This window comes from Antennarius striatus, chromosome 13, assembly GCF_040054535.1.
Source record: "Antennarius striatus isolate MH-2024 chromosome 13, ASM4005453v1, whole genome shotgun sequence".
Classification (NCBI taxonomy): Eukaryota; Metazoa; Chordata; class Actinopteri; order Lophiiformes; family Antennariidae; genus Antennarius; species Antennarius striatus.
Genome location: NC_090788.1, coordinates 4,069,200 through 4,085,889, shown reverse-complemented (window position 1 = coordinate 4,085,889; position 16,690 = coordinate 4,069,200). Strand labels below are relative to the sequence as shown.

General features: G+C 38.6%; 2 protein-coding genes and 1 pseudogene across 2 annotated transcripts; all 3 read right to left on the bottom strand.

Annotated features, from left to right (window-relative positions):
- Positions 1 to 1,483: 1,483 nt before the first annotated feature.
- Positions 1,484 to 3,592, bottom strand: LOC137606423 (olfactory receptor 2K2-like). The gene is made up of 3 exons (XM_068331674.1): positions 3,216 to 3,592; positions 2,351 to 2,577; positions 1,484 to 1,839 (listed from the first exon to the last, which is right to left on the bottom strand). The coding sequence occupies exons 1-3, from the start codon at positions 3,590 to 3,592 to the stop codon at positions 1,484 to 1,486; spliced, it is 960 nt and encodes a 319-aa protein (XP_068187775.1).
- A 2,460-nt stretch (positions 3,593 to 6,052) lies between these two features.
- Positions 6,053 to 7,499, bottom strand: LOC137606549 (olfactory receptor 2K2-like; annotated as a pseudogene).
- Positions 7,500 to 9,266: 1,767 nt separating this feature from the next.
- On the bottom strand, positions 9,267 to 16,504 carry LOC137606422 (uncharacterized). The gene is made up of 7 exons (XM_068331673.1): positions 16,128 to 16,504; positions 15,647 to 15,873; positions 15,023 to 15,328; positions 12,836 to 12,911; positions 12,134 to 12,526; positions 9,804 to 10,030; positions 9,267 to 9,619 (listed from the first exon to the last, which is right to left on the bottom strand). The coding sequence occupies exons 1-7, from the start codon at positions 16,502 to 16,504 to the stop codon at positions 9,267 to 9,269; spliced, it is 1,959 nt and encodes a 652-aa protein (XP_068187774.1).
- Between the last annotated feature and the right edge of the window lie 186 nt (positions 16,505 to 16,690).

Here is a 16,690-nt window from a genome sequence, read left to right as displayed (position 1 = left end):
CTTACTGTCCTTGAAGTAATATTGTGTCACCAGTGGATTCTGTATTTTGGTTACTTCAGATGACAGATTGGCCAATGTTGAATGCTATTTGGTTTTAGTGATGTGTTATTCCTGAAATGGAGAATTACTGTGTTTTCACTGTTCACTATGTTATAACAAGTGCCCAGAAGGTCAGTCATTTGTTAAATAAAACACAGTTAACCTGATGCAAGCTTGTCTGCTCTGCTCACCAACAGCCTTGTGTTTTTCTATGACATACAGCTCTCTTAATCTTTAATCATGGAATATTAATTCTGTCTCTGTGCAGATGATCACACTCCTAGAAGCGTTTTCACCGTAAATGTATTTCTTTTGTTCTTTGAAGTTCATCTCAGATTGCCTGGTACTCCAATTGTTCTCTTCAGCAAGATAAATACAAATCACACAGAAACTCTTCTCATCAGTTTACTTCTCATTGATTTATTCCTCATCTGGATTATCAAATTTCCAACATAATTTGTTATCAGAAGAGGGATCTCAGGATTGACAGTCTGGAATCAGCAGTGGAACAGTGACCGGTCCTCCAAGAGAAAGGGTTAGGGTGTGGTTTCCATCCGTCATGTAGAGTTCAAAAATGGATGACGACCTCCCTGCAAAGTCTGGGTTATTGTTTTGAGATCCATCCATCCATCCATCCATCCATCCATCCATCCATCCATCCATCCATCCATCCATCCATCCACCAGCTCACTGTCATGAAATTTGTAATGTTTCTGTAATTAATTTTATTGATATGACAGTGTTTTAATAACACAGGCTCAAAGAGTGTATAGACATATTGGGCTATAGTCCCAAAAGGTCCATGTGTGGTGTTTAGGACGTGGACAGTAGACCAATTCCAAATGATAGAGCTAAGGACCTGTCTTCATTATCTTAAGGTGATGACAAACTTGATACAAGACTAGTAACTTCTATAAAACATGGAATACTACACAACAGAAGGTTCCAGTGATCCCAGTGAAACAGAGGAAGATGTTGCATGGGCAACAGAATCATTGAGAACCGTTACAATTGTGATAAACCTGAACATTTTGAGAAGGAATGGCCCCACCTAATTGGTCAGATGGGTATTTATCAGAGCCCATGGCCAATAGGAGAATGTAAAGGAAGTAGAAGTCAGTGTTGAAGGAAAACAGGAACTGCTGAAAAGAGAACTTAACAGCGTAATGAGGAAGTAAAAGTTGATTTAGCTTCTATTTTTTATTTGTGACACAACCGACCGAGCTATTCTGAGTCACCTCAGATTGCATCTTTTCCTTTTTGTCATTGCTTTTATTTACATTGATAAAAGAAAGTGTATCCAACACCCACAGTGGCCTCAGGCTCTACATAGTGATTACTGAATTTGAACCCGTGGGCTATAGATATACCTACAGTGCTAAGTCAACTTTGAGAAAGGGATGTGCTGCAGCTTCTAAGACAACCATTAGGAATAGAGCCTCGCTCATTGTTTTCGACGGGCTTGTGTGCTCAAATTTTTGACAATGCTAGCACGTAACTCTTTGCTGAACAGTCCATAGATGATTGGGTTTATAGCACAAGGAATGATGAAAACCAGAATGCTGAGGAATTTCTTGATATTTTTGGAAAGTGAAGGGAACCTGTAACTCAAAATAACAACAACTACTGCTGTTACATACGTTACATATATACTCAGGTGTGACGCGCATGTCCAAAAAGCTTTGCTGTTGATGCTGCTGTCAACTCTCCGTTGTTTTAGAGAAGAATGAAGGATTCTGAAGTAGGAAAAAGCAACGATCAGGAAGACACTGGTGTTCACCGTCCAAACCAATGCGAGACCTAAAAAAAAGTATCAGGAGACTGAAAATGTATTGTACTGAACAGTTAAAGATGCCATAATTTCCAGACTATTGAGCACACCTGATTTATAAGCTGTAGCAACTACATTTTGAATGAAACTTCTATCCATCCATTCATCCATCCAATTCCCCTAAATTGTATATTTTTGGAGTTGGAAGGAGAACCCAGAGAGAACCCATGCAAAACCGGGAGAGCATACAAACTCCATAAAGAATTGAATCCAACCACAAACCTTTTTTCTGTGAAACAACAGTATGATCCACTCCAAAACCATGCTTCCCAGAAAATAATTAAAATTTAATTCATGTAGTTACCCTCCATCGTGCACTGGCATCGCGCCTGGAGTGTTACCTGCCTCACACCCCCAGTCCCTGGGATAGGCTGTTGATGGTGAATGGACGAATGGATGGATGTTGGCTTAACACTTGTTGAAATAGATGATATTGAAAAGCAAACTTCATGTCTGTTAATTTTTTAAAAATGCACTGACCATAGATATTACTTATGGGGGTGGGACTGCAGGCCAGCCTCAGGATAGAGCGGTTGCTGCAGTACACGTGTTGGATGGTGGTTCCACACAGTGGGACGTTAATGTGGAATGAGAAGAGCGCAGCCATCAATATGAAAGAAACCATCCAAGCCAGGGCGCAGGAGGTGTGCAGCCGAGCTGATGTCATGATGGTGAGGTACCTGAGTGGTTCACACACAGCAACATACCTGCAGAGAGAAATAAAGACATAGAAATTTACTGACTTACAAGCAGATACAAGCAGCCAAAATTGGTTTTCTCAGGAAGGTAGCTGGGTTTGGGGTTCCCTGTTGTAGCTGCTGCCCCCCCCCCAACCCAACGATGGATGAGCGGCTGAAAATGGAAAGATGGATAAATAGAAAAGTCCAATTAACTTGTTTCTTCAAAGATTAAAGAAGACTAGACCGAAGGAGCAGACTCTGATGGTTTGGACACATTCAGAGTAGAGATTAAGAAGATATTAGTAAAAAGGTGTTGAGGATGGAGGTACCAGACGAGGGGGAAAGAGTACGACCACAGAGAAAGTGGATGGATGTAGTGAGGGAAGACATGAGGGCAGTTGGTGTTAGAGAGGAGGAAGCAGAAAAAGTGACAAAGTGGAGATAAGGAGAATAATTTTACATGATAAAATTACCCATTAAAAATATTTCATAAAATGTCAACACCCAGAACCCTCCCTTCTTCTATATAAACCATATAAAAATGAAAAAACCAAAACAGTAAGAATATGCCTTTCATTGTTTCGTCTAAAGTCATCAGTCACGTGATTGAAAGGATAACGCTAGTGTAGGACTAATACTTTTGATGTGTTGATGTGTTTCCATACCTGTCATAGGCCATCACTCCCAGGATCGTCTGCACTGCTGTACCGTACACGTGAACGGAGTAGGCCTGGGCGATGGCTGAGGCATAGGCGATCTTTTTCTGCCCCATCAGGAAGTGCATCATGAGGCGAGGCAGCACGGCTGTGCCCCCCAGTAGATCACAGGCTACCAGGTGACAGATTAATATAAACATGGGTCTGTGAAGGTTCTTGTCTATGATGATGACAAACACCACCACACCATTGGCCAGCAGCACTAAAATGTAGTCAAACAGAGCCAGGATGAAGAGCAGAGAGCCGTATCCTGGTGGAACATCGAATCCCTCCAGCTCAAACACAATGGGTTGTTTGAGAGGAGTTAACCCAGTGATGTTCTCCATGCGAAGAGAACTATTCTGTCAACAGCAAGTCAGACAGGCAATGACTTAGACATCAGGTTACAATATCACTTCAAATTTATGAAGTGTTAAATGCATCAATTTAAAATGAAACAACAGTTCAGCTGTAAATTTAACATTTCATTAAATATATAAAGAAATGAGAACTAAAGGTGAGGTCTAATGATCACAACATTATAAAGGCTGTTATGAAGAGACTAGAGCATCCTGTTCTGTCTCCTCCACAGAGCAATGATGCTCTGATTTTTTGAGGTGTGTTCACTTTTTGTCTTCTCAGTGTCCATCAGTCGCACTGATCCATCCCCACGGTCAACGTCACCACCCTCTGAGGTCCAAACCCAACATGGGATTGAAAGTTTGACTGTAGTTTCAAAGCAGCCTCTCTATGGGATATGTCCTTATTTCCAACCGAGTAGAACACACAGTTGCTATGCAGAATCCTCCTGTGTGTGTTTATGTTCTCTTTCTACCTGAATACTTTACATGGTCTGACCATCTTTTTTGGACCAGCAACAGAAAACAAGCAGTAACATTCCTGTTACTGAATGTTCATTTGTTCAGATCATGTCTACGTCCTTTACAATATCAGTATCACCACATCAGACATGGTCTTCACAATAAACGTGCTTTTAAAAATCCAAAATCGTATCTTTATGATGAAGCTGCTTGTATAACTTAGTCAATCAATCAATCAATCAATCAATCCTTCAAAGGAAAGGTGTACAAAACTGTGGTGAGACCAGCGATGTTGTTTGGTCTAGAGACAGTGTCACTGAGGAAAAGACAGGAGACAAAGCTGGAGGTAGCAGAGATGAAGATGCTGAGGTTTTCTCTGGGAGTGACCAGGAAGGATAGGATCAGGAATGAGTACATCAGAGGGACAGTACATGTTAGAGGTTTTGGAGATAAAGTCAGAGAGGCCAGACTGAGATGGTTTGGACATGTCCAGAGGAGAGATAGTGAATATATTGGTAGACGGATGCTGAGTTCTGAACTGCCAGGCAGGAGGCCTAGAGGAAGACCAAAGAGGAGGTTTATGGATGTAATGAAAGAGGACATGAAGGTAGTTGGTGTGAGAGAAGATGATGCAGAAGACAGGGTTAGATAGAGATAGATAGATAGATAGATAGATAGATAGATAGATAGATAGATAGATAGATAGATAGATAGATAGATAGATAGATAGATAGATAGATAGATAGATAGATAGATAGATAGATAGATAGATAGATAGATAGATAGATACTGTAGATACTTTATTAGATGGAGGCAATTGATTCGATGTGGGGACCCCTGACGGCAAAAGTCGAAAGGAGAAGATTTATGCAAGTTTGACTAAGTAAAACATCACTGAAGGCCTAGCTGTGAAATGCACGGCAAGCCACTAGAAAAAATATATAACACACATACTGTACATAAAGTTTCCGTTTTTATTTGAGCATTTGATTCTGAATGATGTTGGTTACCGGATTTTCTCTGCCATATCTGTCTTACTCATTCTTGATGCAAAGGGCCGCTCCAGCAAGTAACACAGAATTCATTGGCACTAAATTTAAACTCCGAAGCTAACAAAAAGGACTAACCATTGGCACGATGTTTTTCCGCAACTTACAAAAGGAAGCTATTGTGTTAAGTACAGCCACAGATGATTTCAAGGGTAGAAGGTGTATACCTAAGTTTGGTGGCCATTTGCACAAGGATAGCAAAGAAATATTTCTGATAACTTAAACTGTCACGTGAGGCGGAATATGGACCCAAGTGCAGGACACCAAGAGTGAATCTTCCGTCCATGATTTAATGACAAACAAAAAAAAAAACTCCAGACGATCAGAACGGTGTGGATGAGTCTCAGGTGTGGAGCCGTGGCTCCACCCACCAGCTGCCACACAGCAGCACTGCCACACCGAACGGTGACAAGGACCAGTCCAGTCTGCTGTAAAGCTGCAGAGTCTGTGACTTGTAAGTTCCCACAACCTCCACTTCCTTGCCCTCAGTCACGAACTGCAAATTCTACACAGAAAGTCAATGTTGGGAATGCTGGGTTTTGAACACAGGACCTTCTTGCTGTATAGCAAGAGAGCTAACCACTATGCCACCATGCCGCCTATAACAGCTATAAGCTAGAAAATGTGCAAAATATAATATTATCCCATCTTTAAGGGACAGAAGCTCAAATTAAAAAAATTTATTGAAACTTCAAAACTGTGAATAAAAGTATTGTAAAATTAACAATCAAATAATTTACACAGGTCATACATAAATAATCCACAGGGTAAAGACAGCCAAGGTCAGCAAATTAAAACAAATGTCCTAAAAAATACTTGTGATGAAAAACTCTAGTTGCTGCATAAGAGACTGAATGCACTGCTATTACTTGGAATAATGTTTGTTAGATCGGTCTTAAATATGTGATTACAAATATAACAAAAAAGTTAAAAAATCTCACTTTTTAAGGCTTCACTGTTTGATAAAATGCCTGAAAATGCTAGTACGTAGCTCTTTACTGACCAGTCCATAAATCATGGGGTTGATGACTGGTGGAACGATGATGAACAGAATGCTGAGGAATTTCTTGATGTTTTGGGAGAGTGAAGGGAGCCTATGACTCAAGACCATGATCGTTGTTGCTATTTGGTAGATCACATAAACAACAATCTGTGGTGCACACGTCCTAAAAGCCTTATTGTTGATGCTGCTGTTGGCTCTGCTTTGTTTTATTGAAGTATGAAGGATTCTGATGTATGAAAAAGCAATGATCAGGAAAACGCTGGTACTCAAAAACCAAGTCATCGTCAGACCTAAAAGAACATTAAATTCATTAAAAAAAAGTCACAATTCAATTCATGTAAACCTTTCACCCCATTCTACAGTGCACATATATAAAAGATCACTTATTTGCTGTAAAGATTAGCATCTTAATTGGCAGAAAATTTGCTGATAATAGATAACGACAAACTTCATGTCAACAGCCTAATTCTAAAAAAATGCACTGACCATAGATATCACTTATTGGGGTGGGACTGCAGGCCAGTCTCAGGATGGGACGGTTACTACAGAAGATGTGTTTTATGGTGGTCCCACACAGCGGGACGTTAATGTGGAAGGCAAAGAGCACACCAATCAATATGAAAGCAACAATCCAGGCCAGGGCGCAGGAGGTGTGCAGCCGAGCTGACGTCATGATGGTTGGATACCTGAGTGGTTCACAAACAGCAACATACCTGCAGACATAGAAACCATCATTAGTTTTTCTGAACAATACTAAGTAACTGTTCTAACACAGATTTTGAACTTTAAAAGGGAGACAAAATTGTGACATCCAGCAAATATTCTGTTGTAAATCATTTGCAGATTTAAGATCCAGCACCAAAACACTGTTTGACATTACAGGAAAGAGCTGAAACATCCTGTAATTAGTCTGGGTCTCTGGTTCAGTCTGCCATCAGTCATGACATTAAATGAAAAAATGCATACGGGACTAGTTTTCTGAATGTGTCTCTTTATACCTGTCATAGGCCATCACACCCTGGATAGTCTGCAGTGCACCAGCATACATGTGTAGACAGAAGGCCTGAGCGAGGGCTGAGGCATAGGCGATCTTTTTCTGTCCCATCAGGAAGTGCATCATTAGGCGAGGCAGTGCCGCTGTGCCCCCCAGTAGATCACAAGTTACCAGGTGACAGACCAGAACAAACATGGGTCTGTGAAGGTTCTTGTCGATAATAATGACAAATGCCACCACACCATTCCCTAGCAGAACTACAATGTAGTTAATCAGAACCAGGATGAAGAACAGGGAGCCGTATCCTGGTGGAACATCGAATCCCTCCAGCTCAAACACAATGGGCTGTTTGAGAGGAGTTAACCTGGTGATGTTCTCCATGCAAAGCAAAACCGTTTTGTCAGCAGCAGGTCATACAGGTAATATTTCAGACATCAGGTATCATCATCACTTCAGATCTATAATATGCGTTAAATACATCAATGTGAAATGAAACCCATCAGCCTTTTTTTTTTTTCGGATGTTGTTGTTGATGTTGCAAATGTGATGAAGGAGTGAATTCTGTTGTAATAACATGTCCGAAAAGAAAATAAACAAAAAATAAAATACTGTTCAGTGTACAGAAAAACAGTTACGAAGTAAAGTTAGTAAGTTAGTAAAGCAGTTACTTCATGAACAGACATCTCAGAGCAATTCAACATTTCATTACATATATAAAGAGATTGCAAGTAAAGGTGAGGTCTAATGATCACAACATTATAAAGGCTGTTATGACAAGACCAGAGCATCAAGTTCTGTCTCCTCCACAGAGCAGTGATGCTCTGACCTGTTGAGTAGAGTGTGTTCACTTTTCAAGACTTCATGTCGTCTTCTCACTGTCCATCATTCACACTGATCCTTCCCCACAGTCAACATCACCACCCTCTGAGGTACAAACCCAACATGGGACTTAAAGTTTAACTGTAATTTCAAAGTGGGTTCTCTCTGGAATATACCTTTATTTCCAAAACACATACTTGACTTTTGAACACAGTTAGTGCACAGAGTCTTCTTGTGTGTTTATTTTTTCTTCTTCTTCATTGCAAATAATTCATGGGGAAAATAATTTGAGCTGTAAAATGCTGAAAACACTTGCAGATGTTTTACTCCCACTTTGTTTGAAACATTCTCATTTCTTTGAAGATGTTCAACATATTTCATTTTAAGGAAGAGTTCAATATGTTTCATTTTGAAGAACTTTTTTCATGAGAGAATTTTGGAATGGACAGAAGGCTATAGGCATTAGGGTTGTTGGATAAGTTTGGTATGATAATTTATAACATTAAAGTCTGAGCAAAATACTATATTTATATGATAAATTTATGTGATATTTTGCTATTGCTTGTATAGCCGTATTGTTTAATATATCCACTGTTTTACCTTGTGTTAATCTTCATAGCTGGTTGACACAATTATTACACACTTTTAATCGTTTTCCCCAATTCAGTTATACATTATTATTATTATTATATAGACTATATGTGTCACTAATGATTTTCTATTGGAATATCTGTAGTCCACAGGATGTTTTAGTATCTTCCCTGGGACAGGAAATCAGTTTTCCAGAGTCCGGTTCAGATTAGGTTTAAGCACACCAATGTTGCGTAGGTGTGATTGCATCCTTATGCAGTAGAAAGAGATTTTCCATGACATTAACAGATAATCATTTATGTTTTCTTATCTTTTATATCTCATGTAGTCATTTGATAACCTAGGACGTCCTTGCAGCTACCTTTAACATGAAACCTTGACATGACCACTGTGTTCTCCCCCATATTCTGAGATTCAGGATCTGTTCTGTTAGTAAATTATGTGAAGTCCATGTTAGAAAACACAATTAACAAAACCACACTAGCTGTTTGTGTATTAATGATATTCAGGCAATGAACACAATCACTGCTTGTGTACTTGCTTTATCTTTATTTATTTATCTATTCCTTGAATGTTTATGTGACCAAATACTGTAAGTCAGTCAGAACACATTCATACTTGCAATGGTAACCTGGTAAAGGTTTCCTTGTTGAAAAACCAGTTATATTGAAAGAGTGATGGCATGCTTCACAAACGATTCAATATCAAGAAGTTATCAGAAATACAATGATAAAGTTAGAATTCTTATTTTCTGTGAGTAACTTTGCTAAAATGCTTGATGATGCTTTCACGTAGCTCTTTACTGGCCAGTCCGTAGATAATGGGGTTAACCGCTGGTGGAATGATGATGAACAGGAGGTTTTGTAATTTATTCATATTTGGTGATTTTGAGGGAATCCTGTAACTCAAAACTGTGACCAGCACGGCTAATTTGTGGATTAGATAAACAGCAATGTGTATCGCACATGTTCTAAAGGCCTTGTTGTTGATGCTGCTTTTAGTCCGTCGTCGTTTTCCAGAAGCATGAAGGATTCTGAAGTAGGAAAATGCAACAACCAAGAAGACACTTGTACTCAAGACCCACGTTATGGTCAAACCTAAAAAACAAAGAAATAAAAGTTGTTTTTTCTGTAAATTTTCATGTAATCCTTCCACCCCAATTTTCTTTCATCTTTCCATCTGCAACAGTTGTGAAGATATTTGATGGACAGACGGACAAACACACAAATGCAGACAATTACAATACATCACTGCCTTGCGGGATGTGTCAAAAGCACTGACCATAGATGTTATTAATGGGGGTGGGACTGCAGGCAAGTGACAAGATAGAACGGTTGCTGCAGGCAACGCTTTTGATGGTGGTGCCACACAGCTTAACGTTAATGTGGAAGCAGAAGAGCCCGCCAATCAATATAAAAGCAACAATCCAGGCCAGGGCGCAGGAAGTGTGCAGTCGAGCTGACGTCATGATGGTGGGATACCTGAGTGGTTCACATATTGCAACATACCTGCAGAAAGAAATAAAGACATAGAAACCATCATTACTATTTTTTTAAATTCAGAAATGTATTTTTGCCAGACCTCAGACTTCTTAAGCAGTAAAAAAAACCAACAACAAACATGGTACTTCCTTAGTCATTACTCATTTATATAGAATGAAGCCAATAGTTCATGAACTTCAGAAATTAGCAAGAAGGAAGAGGATAACATAACGAAGTCTGTTTACAAAGTCAAGACGCAATGAAATTAAACGGGAAATGTTCACTTTAGGAACCGTGTGGTTGTCCTGTCGCTCCCGTACGTGTTTCATCCAAAATATGATTTGTTTTGAACTCAGGGAAAAAGAAAGGTTTGTATGTTTAAATATTTTTTGTGACGTGAATTAAGAGAAAACTCGTAATTCAGTTTTACACTGAACTAAAATTCTGTATGGTTTATATTTGTTTTTCCATTTATGTGTTGAATACAATTCAATTCACAACTTTATAATATTCAACTGAAGCAAATATTTTATGGGTATGCATTTCATTATCTAAATGAATGTGAATATTCAGTTTTAAATTGAACTAAGCAGTTTGTATTATTTGTTTTTGTTTTTTTGTTTTTACATTTTTGTATTGTGAGTGATATCAATTCACAACACAATAATTCTAGTTGAGTAAATCATATTTAACTGAAGACAAGCAAATATTTTATATCTGAATACTGTACTTCATTTTGTAAATTCTCTTTTTTTTCCCAGTAATTTACTTTGAAATTTTTACATTAAAAAATTGTTGAAATTAATGAAGAATTATAATCTTGTTTGTGAATTTAGGTTGATTTTTTTTTTGAATTTGAAAAAATTTAATATATAATATTTTAATATAATTTCCATGAAACAATTGACAGAAACCATAGACAACCCAGTTTGTTATGAAAATTAGGATCTACTGTATAGGATTCCTGGAGCCATTGGATTAAATCTTTGCCTTATTTTATAAATGCTGCTGACTAACTTCCCTCAATTATTTCAACTGTGAAGCTGTCATAACCAAAGGGCCAGAATCCACAAAACCAGAAACAACAGAAACATCTTTGCAGGACCATTAATGCTAATTTTATAAAGGTGTACATTTAGCTTTTCCCAGTTGTGTTTAACATGTGAAGGAAAATATATAATCAAGTATATTCTCAGGTTTTGTATTTACTTTGTATTTCATTTAGTAATGATATAACTTTTGAGTTTAGAAAATATATGTATCCATTGTTGTATTGTATATGCAACTAAAAACTCTGGTACCAAGTTTTGATTTGGTTATTACATCCCGCTTCAAATCGATGATGTATTGTACGTATCAGTGTTCTTATGTTCGTTCGTTCGTTCGTCCTTCCGTGAGTCCACCAAATATCTTCACAACCGTTGCAGATAGAAAAATGAAAGAAAAAGCACATTGCTCGGGTGGCAAATGGGATGAAAATGAGATGATGACCTTGACCTTGAGAAAACTAGTTAAAGGTCAAATTGATACTTTTGTACACTCAGGAACCGGACATGAAAGACCAGGGAGAAGGTCAGTGTAAGACCATAGATCAAAGCTAGTGCTTTGATAAATGACAGTAGGTCAGAGCACTAGCTTTGATCTTTGACCTATGCAAGTAGGTCAGGGTAAAAATTTTAATTCAGGGGTGTCGTTGGATGTTGCAGCCTGTGACTGCCTTGTTGCATCTGTGCTAAGCTGCTCAAGAACAGATGTATGAGGTGTGCTTCTGTATGAGTGGGTTATGAAAGACTTCGTTTAAATAAAACACTCTTAAGAAAAACTTTTCACTTGAGACAAGTCACAACAGGATCTACATTTCTAAATACTATCGAGACCCTTGCTTATCAGAGACAATCTAAAAATTTCATGAGATCATGAGGGTCAACATCCATCAAATATAATTCTATCACACATTTCAAGAACCAGAAACAGAATCACATAGAAAGCAGCTGAAATCTCCTGTGAGCAGATACTTTCTTCTGACACTATGATACACAGTCTGCCAATAATGACATCACAAATAATGACATCGCAAAATATAGTGAATGCAAGACCTAATCTTTTTGATGTGTTGATTTGTTTCCCTACCTGTCATAGGCCATCACACCCTGGATAGTCTGAAGTACACTGCCATACATGTGCAGACAGAAGGCCTGGGCGATGGCTGAGGCGTAGGAGATCCTTCTCTGCCCCATCAGGAAGTGAATCATGATGGGAGGCAGCAGTGCTGTGCCCCCCAGTAGATCACAGCCTACCAGGTGACAGACCATTACAAACATGGGTCTGTGAAGATTCTTATCTATGATGATGACAAATGCCACCACACCATTTCCCAGCAGCACTACAATGTAGTTAATCAGAGCCAGGATGAAGAGCAGAGAGCCGTATCCTGGTGGAACATCGAATCCCTCCAGCTCAAACACAATGGGTTGTTTGAGAGGAGTTAACCTGGTGATGTTCTCCATGCAAAACAAAATTGTTCTGTCAGCAACAAGTCAGACAGGTAATGTTTCAGAAATCAGGTTTCAATATCACTTCAAATCTACATAGTGTTAAATGCATCAATTTGAAATGAAAACAGTTCAGCGTGCAGTAAAACATGCAGCAGTTATTTCATGAACAGTCATCTCAGCAGTTTAACATTTCATTGCATATTTAAAGAGAAGAGAACTAAAGGTGAGGTCTAATGATCGCAACATTATAAAGGCTGTTATGACGAGACCAGAGCATCCTGTTCTGTCTCCTCCACAGAGCAATGATGCTCTGACTTGTTGATGAGAGTGTGTTCACTTTTCAAGACTTAATCTTGTCTTCTCAGTGTCCATCAGTCGCACTGATCCATCCCCACGGTCAACGTCACCACCCTCTGAGGTCCAAACCCAACATGGGACTGAAAGTTTCACTGTAATTTCAAAGGAACCTGTCTATGGGATATGTCCTTATTTCCAACCGAGTGGAACACACAGTTGCTACACAGAATCCTCCTGTGTGTTTATGTCCTCTTTTTACCTGAATACATTACTTATCTTTTGCGGACCAGCAAGTAAAAACAGGCAGTAACATTCCTGTTGTTGGATTTTCACTATCATGTTCACCATTTTATAGCAGGGGTGCTCAATAAGCGATATACCAGAATTACCATTGCGATCGACCGGTCGATCACAACAATACTTCTGGTAGATTGCGATAGTAATTCACTGCACATCCGCAAACAGCACCACTAGGACCTCCAACACTAGCAGGCTAGCTAGTGATTGGGTAGATCGCATAACATTAAAGTAAATGTCAGGTTATCAGACATCTCCTCACCTGACTGATATTTTTGCACTTTTTTTATTTTGAACTCAAAACAGTATAAAAAATGATTGTGAGAGCTAGACCAAGTAAGAAAACAAAAACTTCAGACCTTTATACGGAATAGGAGGAGGCCTTTTGTGTTACGTTGACATTTTCGAGGAGCATTTGCCTCATCATCCAGTCTACCATCTCAGTACTGAAGAAGACACTTTAAAAGATTGAATTAAATATTTAACAAAGATTAAATTAAAGATTACAGATTTTTGGACTGTTGATAGAAACTGTCTAAAAATTCACAACAGACTTTTTTGCTATAAAGTCTATTGTGAATTTATCATGTATAATGACAACTATTATTCTGTATATAAAGAAGAAGGAGAAAAAGAAGTAGAAATATATTTTATTAATCCATCTTGGGGAAATTTTTTCACTCATGTTTTTTTAATATATTTTTGAAATGCGTGAGTGTGTGTGTGTGTGTGTGTGTGTGTGCGTGCATGTGTGTGCGCGCGCGCGTGTCTGTGTGTGTTTGTGTGTGTGTGTGTGTGTGTGTGTGTGTGTGTGTGTGTGTGTGTGTGTGTGTGTGTGTGTGTGTGTGTGTGTGTGTGTGTGTGTGTGTGTGTGTGGCATGCAATATCTACAGTGAAAGCTAAAGCGGCCGGCAGGTCTGATCTGGCGCGCCCCAAAGAACAGTTTGTAGGTGCCTTGCTCAAGGCCACAACGGCAGTGCTCAAGCGGTGAACTGGCAACACTCCACTGCCAGCTCACACTCCAGATGTTGAAGAGATGATTGTCTCTCACAACCATCAGTCAAATATTCAACCATTTAATTATAAAAATAGTCAGTCAACCAATCAATGCAAGCAAGGTTAAAAAGAAAGAAGAAATTCCATCATAACCCCTATTGATTGTTCCTTTATTACACTTCAGTCATTTGTGTGCAAACATGAAATGTGTGGACTAAAGCACTTTCCATTATATGAAATGTACCAAGACAAATTCACCAGACCTATATGTCATCCATAAAGTATATATAACAGCAATAAGTTACAGTATAACATGCATAAATAATAATACTATCCCATCCTCATCTTCAAAAGTAAAGATGCTGGAGGCTTAGCTGTTTAAAATTCATAAAAATTTATAGGAAATTCGAACCTTCAAGAATAGTGTTGTCAAATTAACAACAAAATAATTTCTACAGTTAGCCCAGTAGTACCTTGACATAAAAGCTATTCGATATAACAGTTTTTTGAGACACAAGCCGTTGTTTTCTCCATATATTGTTTGACATACGGGTGAAAATCTATGATGCGAGCTGTGATTTGGGAAGCCACCGCCAGTTGGCGAGGTATGCATATCTATTGGTTGATAAAAAATGTTTTTTTATATAATTTTTATATAAGGCTGGGATGGATTAAAATTATTTCCTTTAATTTAATTGGGGAATATTTGATTGACTTACAAGTTGTTTGACTTATGAGCTCATTCACGGAACAAATTAAACTCGTATCTCAAGGTACTACTCTACATAATAATCCGCAAACCAAAGACCAATATTGTTTTTTACCTAGATCAGTGTTAGACAACAGATACAGTGATAAAGTGATAAGTGATAAAGTTAAAAGTCTCATTTTTTAAGGCTGCATTGTTTCATAAAATGCCGGAAAATGCTAGTACGTAGCTCTTTAATGACCAGTCCATAAATCATGGGGTTGATGGCTGGTGGAATGATGATTAATAGGATGCTGAGTAATTTCTTCATATTGTGGGAGAGTGAAGGGAACCTTTGACTCAAGACCATGATCAGTGTTGCCACTTGGTTGACCACATAAACAACAATCTGTGGTGCACACGTCTTTAAGGCCTTTTTGTTAATGCTGCTGTTGCCTCTGTGTTGTTTTACAGAAGTATGAAGGATTCTGATGTATGAAAAAGCAATGATCAGGAAAACGCTGGTACTCAAAACCCAATTCATCGTCAGACCTAGAAGAAAATTAAATTTATTTAGGAAACGCACAATGCAAGTCATGTAAACCTTTCACTTCATTCTGATCTCTTATTGTATATCAATAAGCCAGTATATATATATACAGGTATATATATATATATATATATATATATATATATATATATATATATATATATATATATATATATATATATATATGTGTGTGTGTGTGTGTGTGTGTGTGTGTGTGTGTGTGTGTGTGTGTGTGTGTGTGTATATATATATATATATATATAATATTATATAACGACAAACTGCACGTCTACAGCTTAATTCTAAACAAATGCACTGACCATAGATATCACTTATGGGGGTGGGAATGCAGGCCAGCCTCAGGATGGGATGGTTAGTGCAGAAGATGTGTTTTATGGTGGTGCCACACAGCGGGACGTGAATGTGGAAGCTGAAGAGCACACCAATCAATATGAAAGCAACAATCCAGGCCAGGGCGCAGGAGGTGTGCAGCCGAGCTGACGTCATGATGCTGGGATACCTGAGTGGTTCACAAACAGCAACATACCTGCAGAGAGAAATAAAGACATTGAAACCATCATTAATTTTTCCAGTCAATAATTTTCTCTGAAAAATACGAAGTACCTGTGCAAAACTTCATTCAGAACTTTAAAAGTGAGAGAGAATTGGTGGCATCCAGCAAATATTCTGCTTTAACTCATTTGCAAGTTTAAGATCCAGTAGTAATGTCGAAATACTGTTTGACACTTCAGAGAACAGCTATGGGACTAGTTTTCTAATTTTATTGATGTGTTTCTATACCTGTCATAGGCCATCACACCCTGGACAGTCTGCAGTGCACCAGCATACATGTGCAGACAGAAGGCCTGAGTGATGGCTGGGGCGTAGGCAATCTTTTTCTGTCCCATCAGGAAGTGCACCATGAGGTGAGGCAGTGCCGCTGTGCCCCCCAGTAGATCACAAGTTATCAGGTGACAGACCAGAACAAACATGGGTCTGTGAAGGTTCTTGTCTATGATGATGACAAGTGCCACCACACCATTCCCCATGAGAATTACAGTGAAGTTAATCAGAACCAGGATGAAGAGCAGAGAGCCGTATCCTGGTGGAACATCAAGTCCCTCTAGCTCAAACACAATGGGCTGTTTGAGAGGAGATAACCTTGTGATGTTCCCCATTAAAAAGCAGAACAGTCCTGTCAGGTACAAATGAAGACCCTCCAGACACGTGATATGTCAGACATCAGGTATTATCTTGAGTTTGGATGTATTACATGTATTTGTGAATTCAATTCAATGCATCAAAGTGACAGAAACAATTGTTCAGTTTACAGTAAAACATGCAGCAGTACCTTAATGAACAAA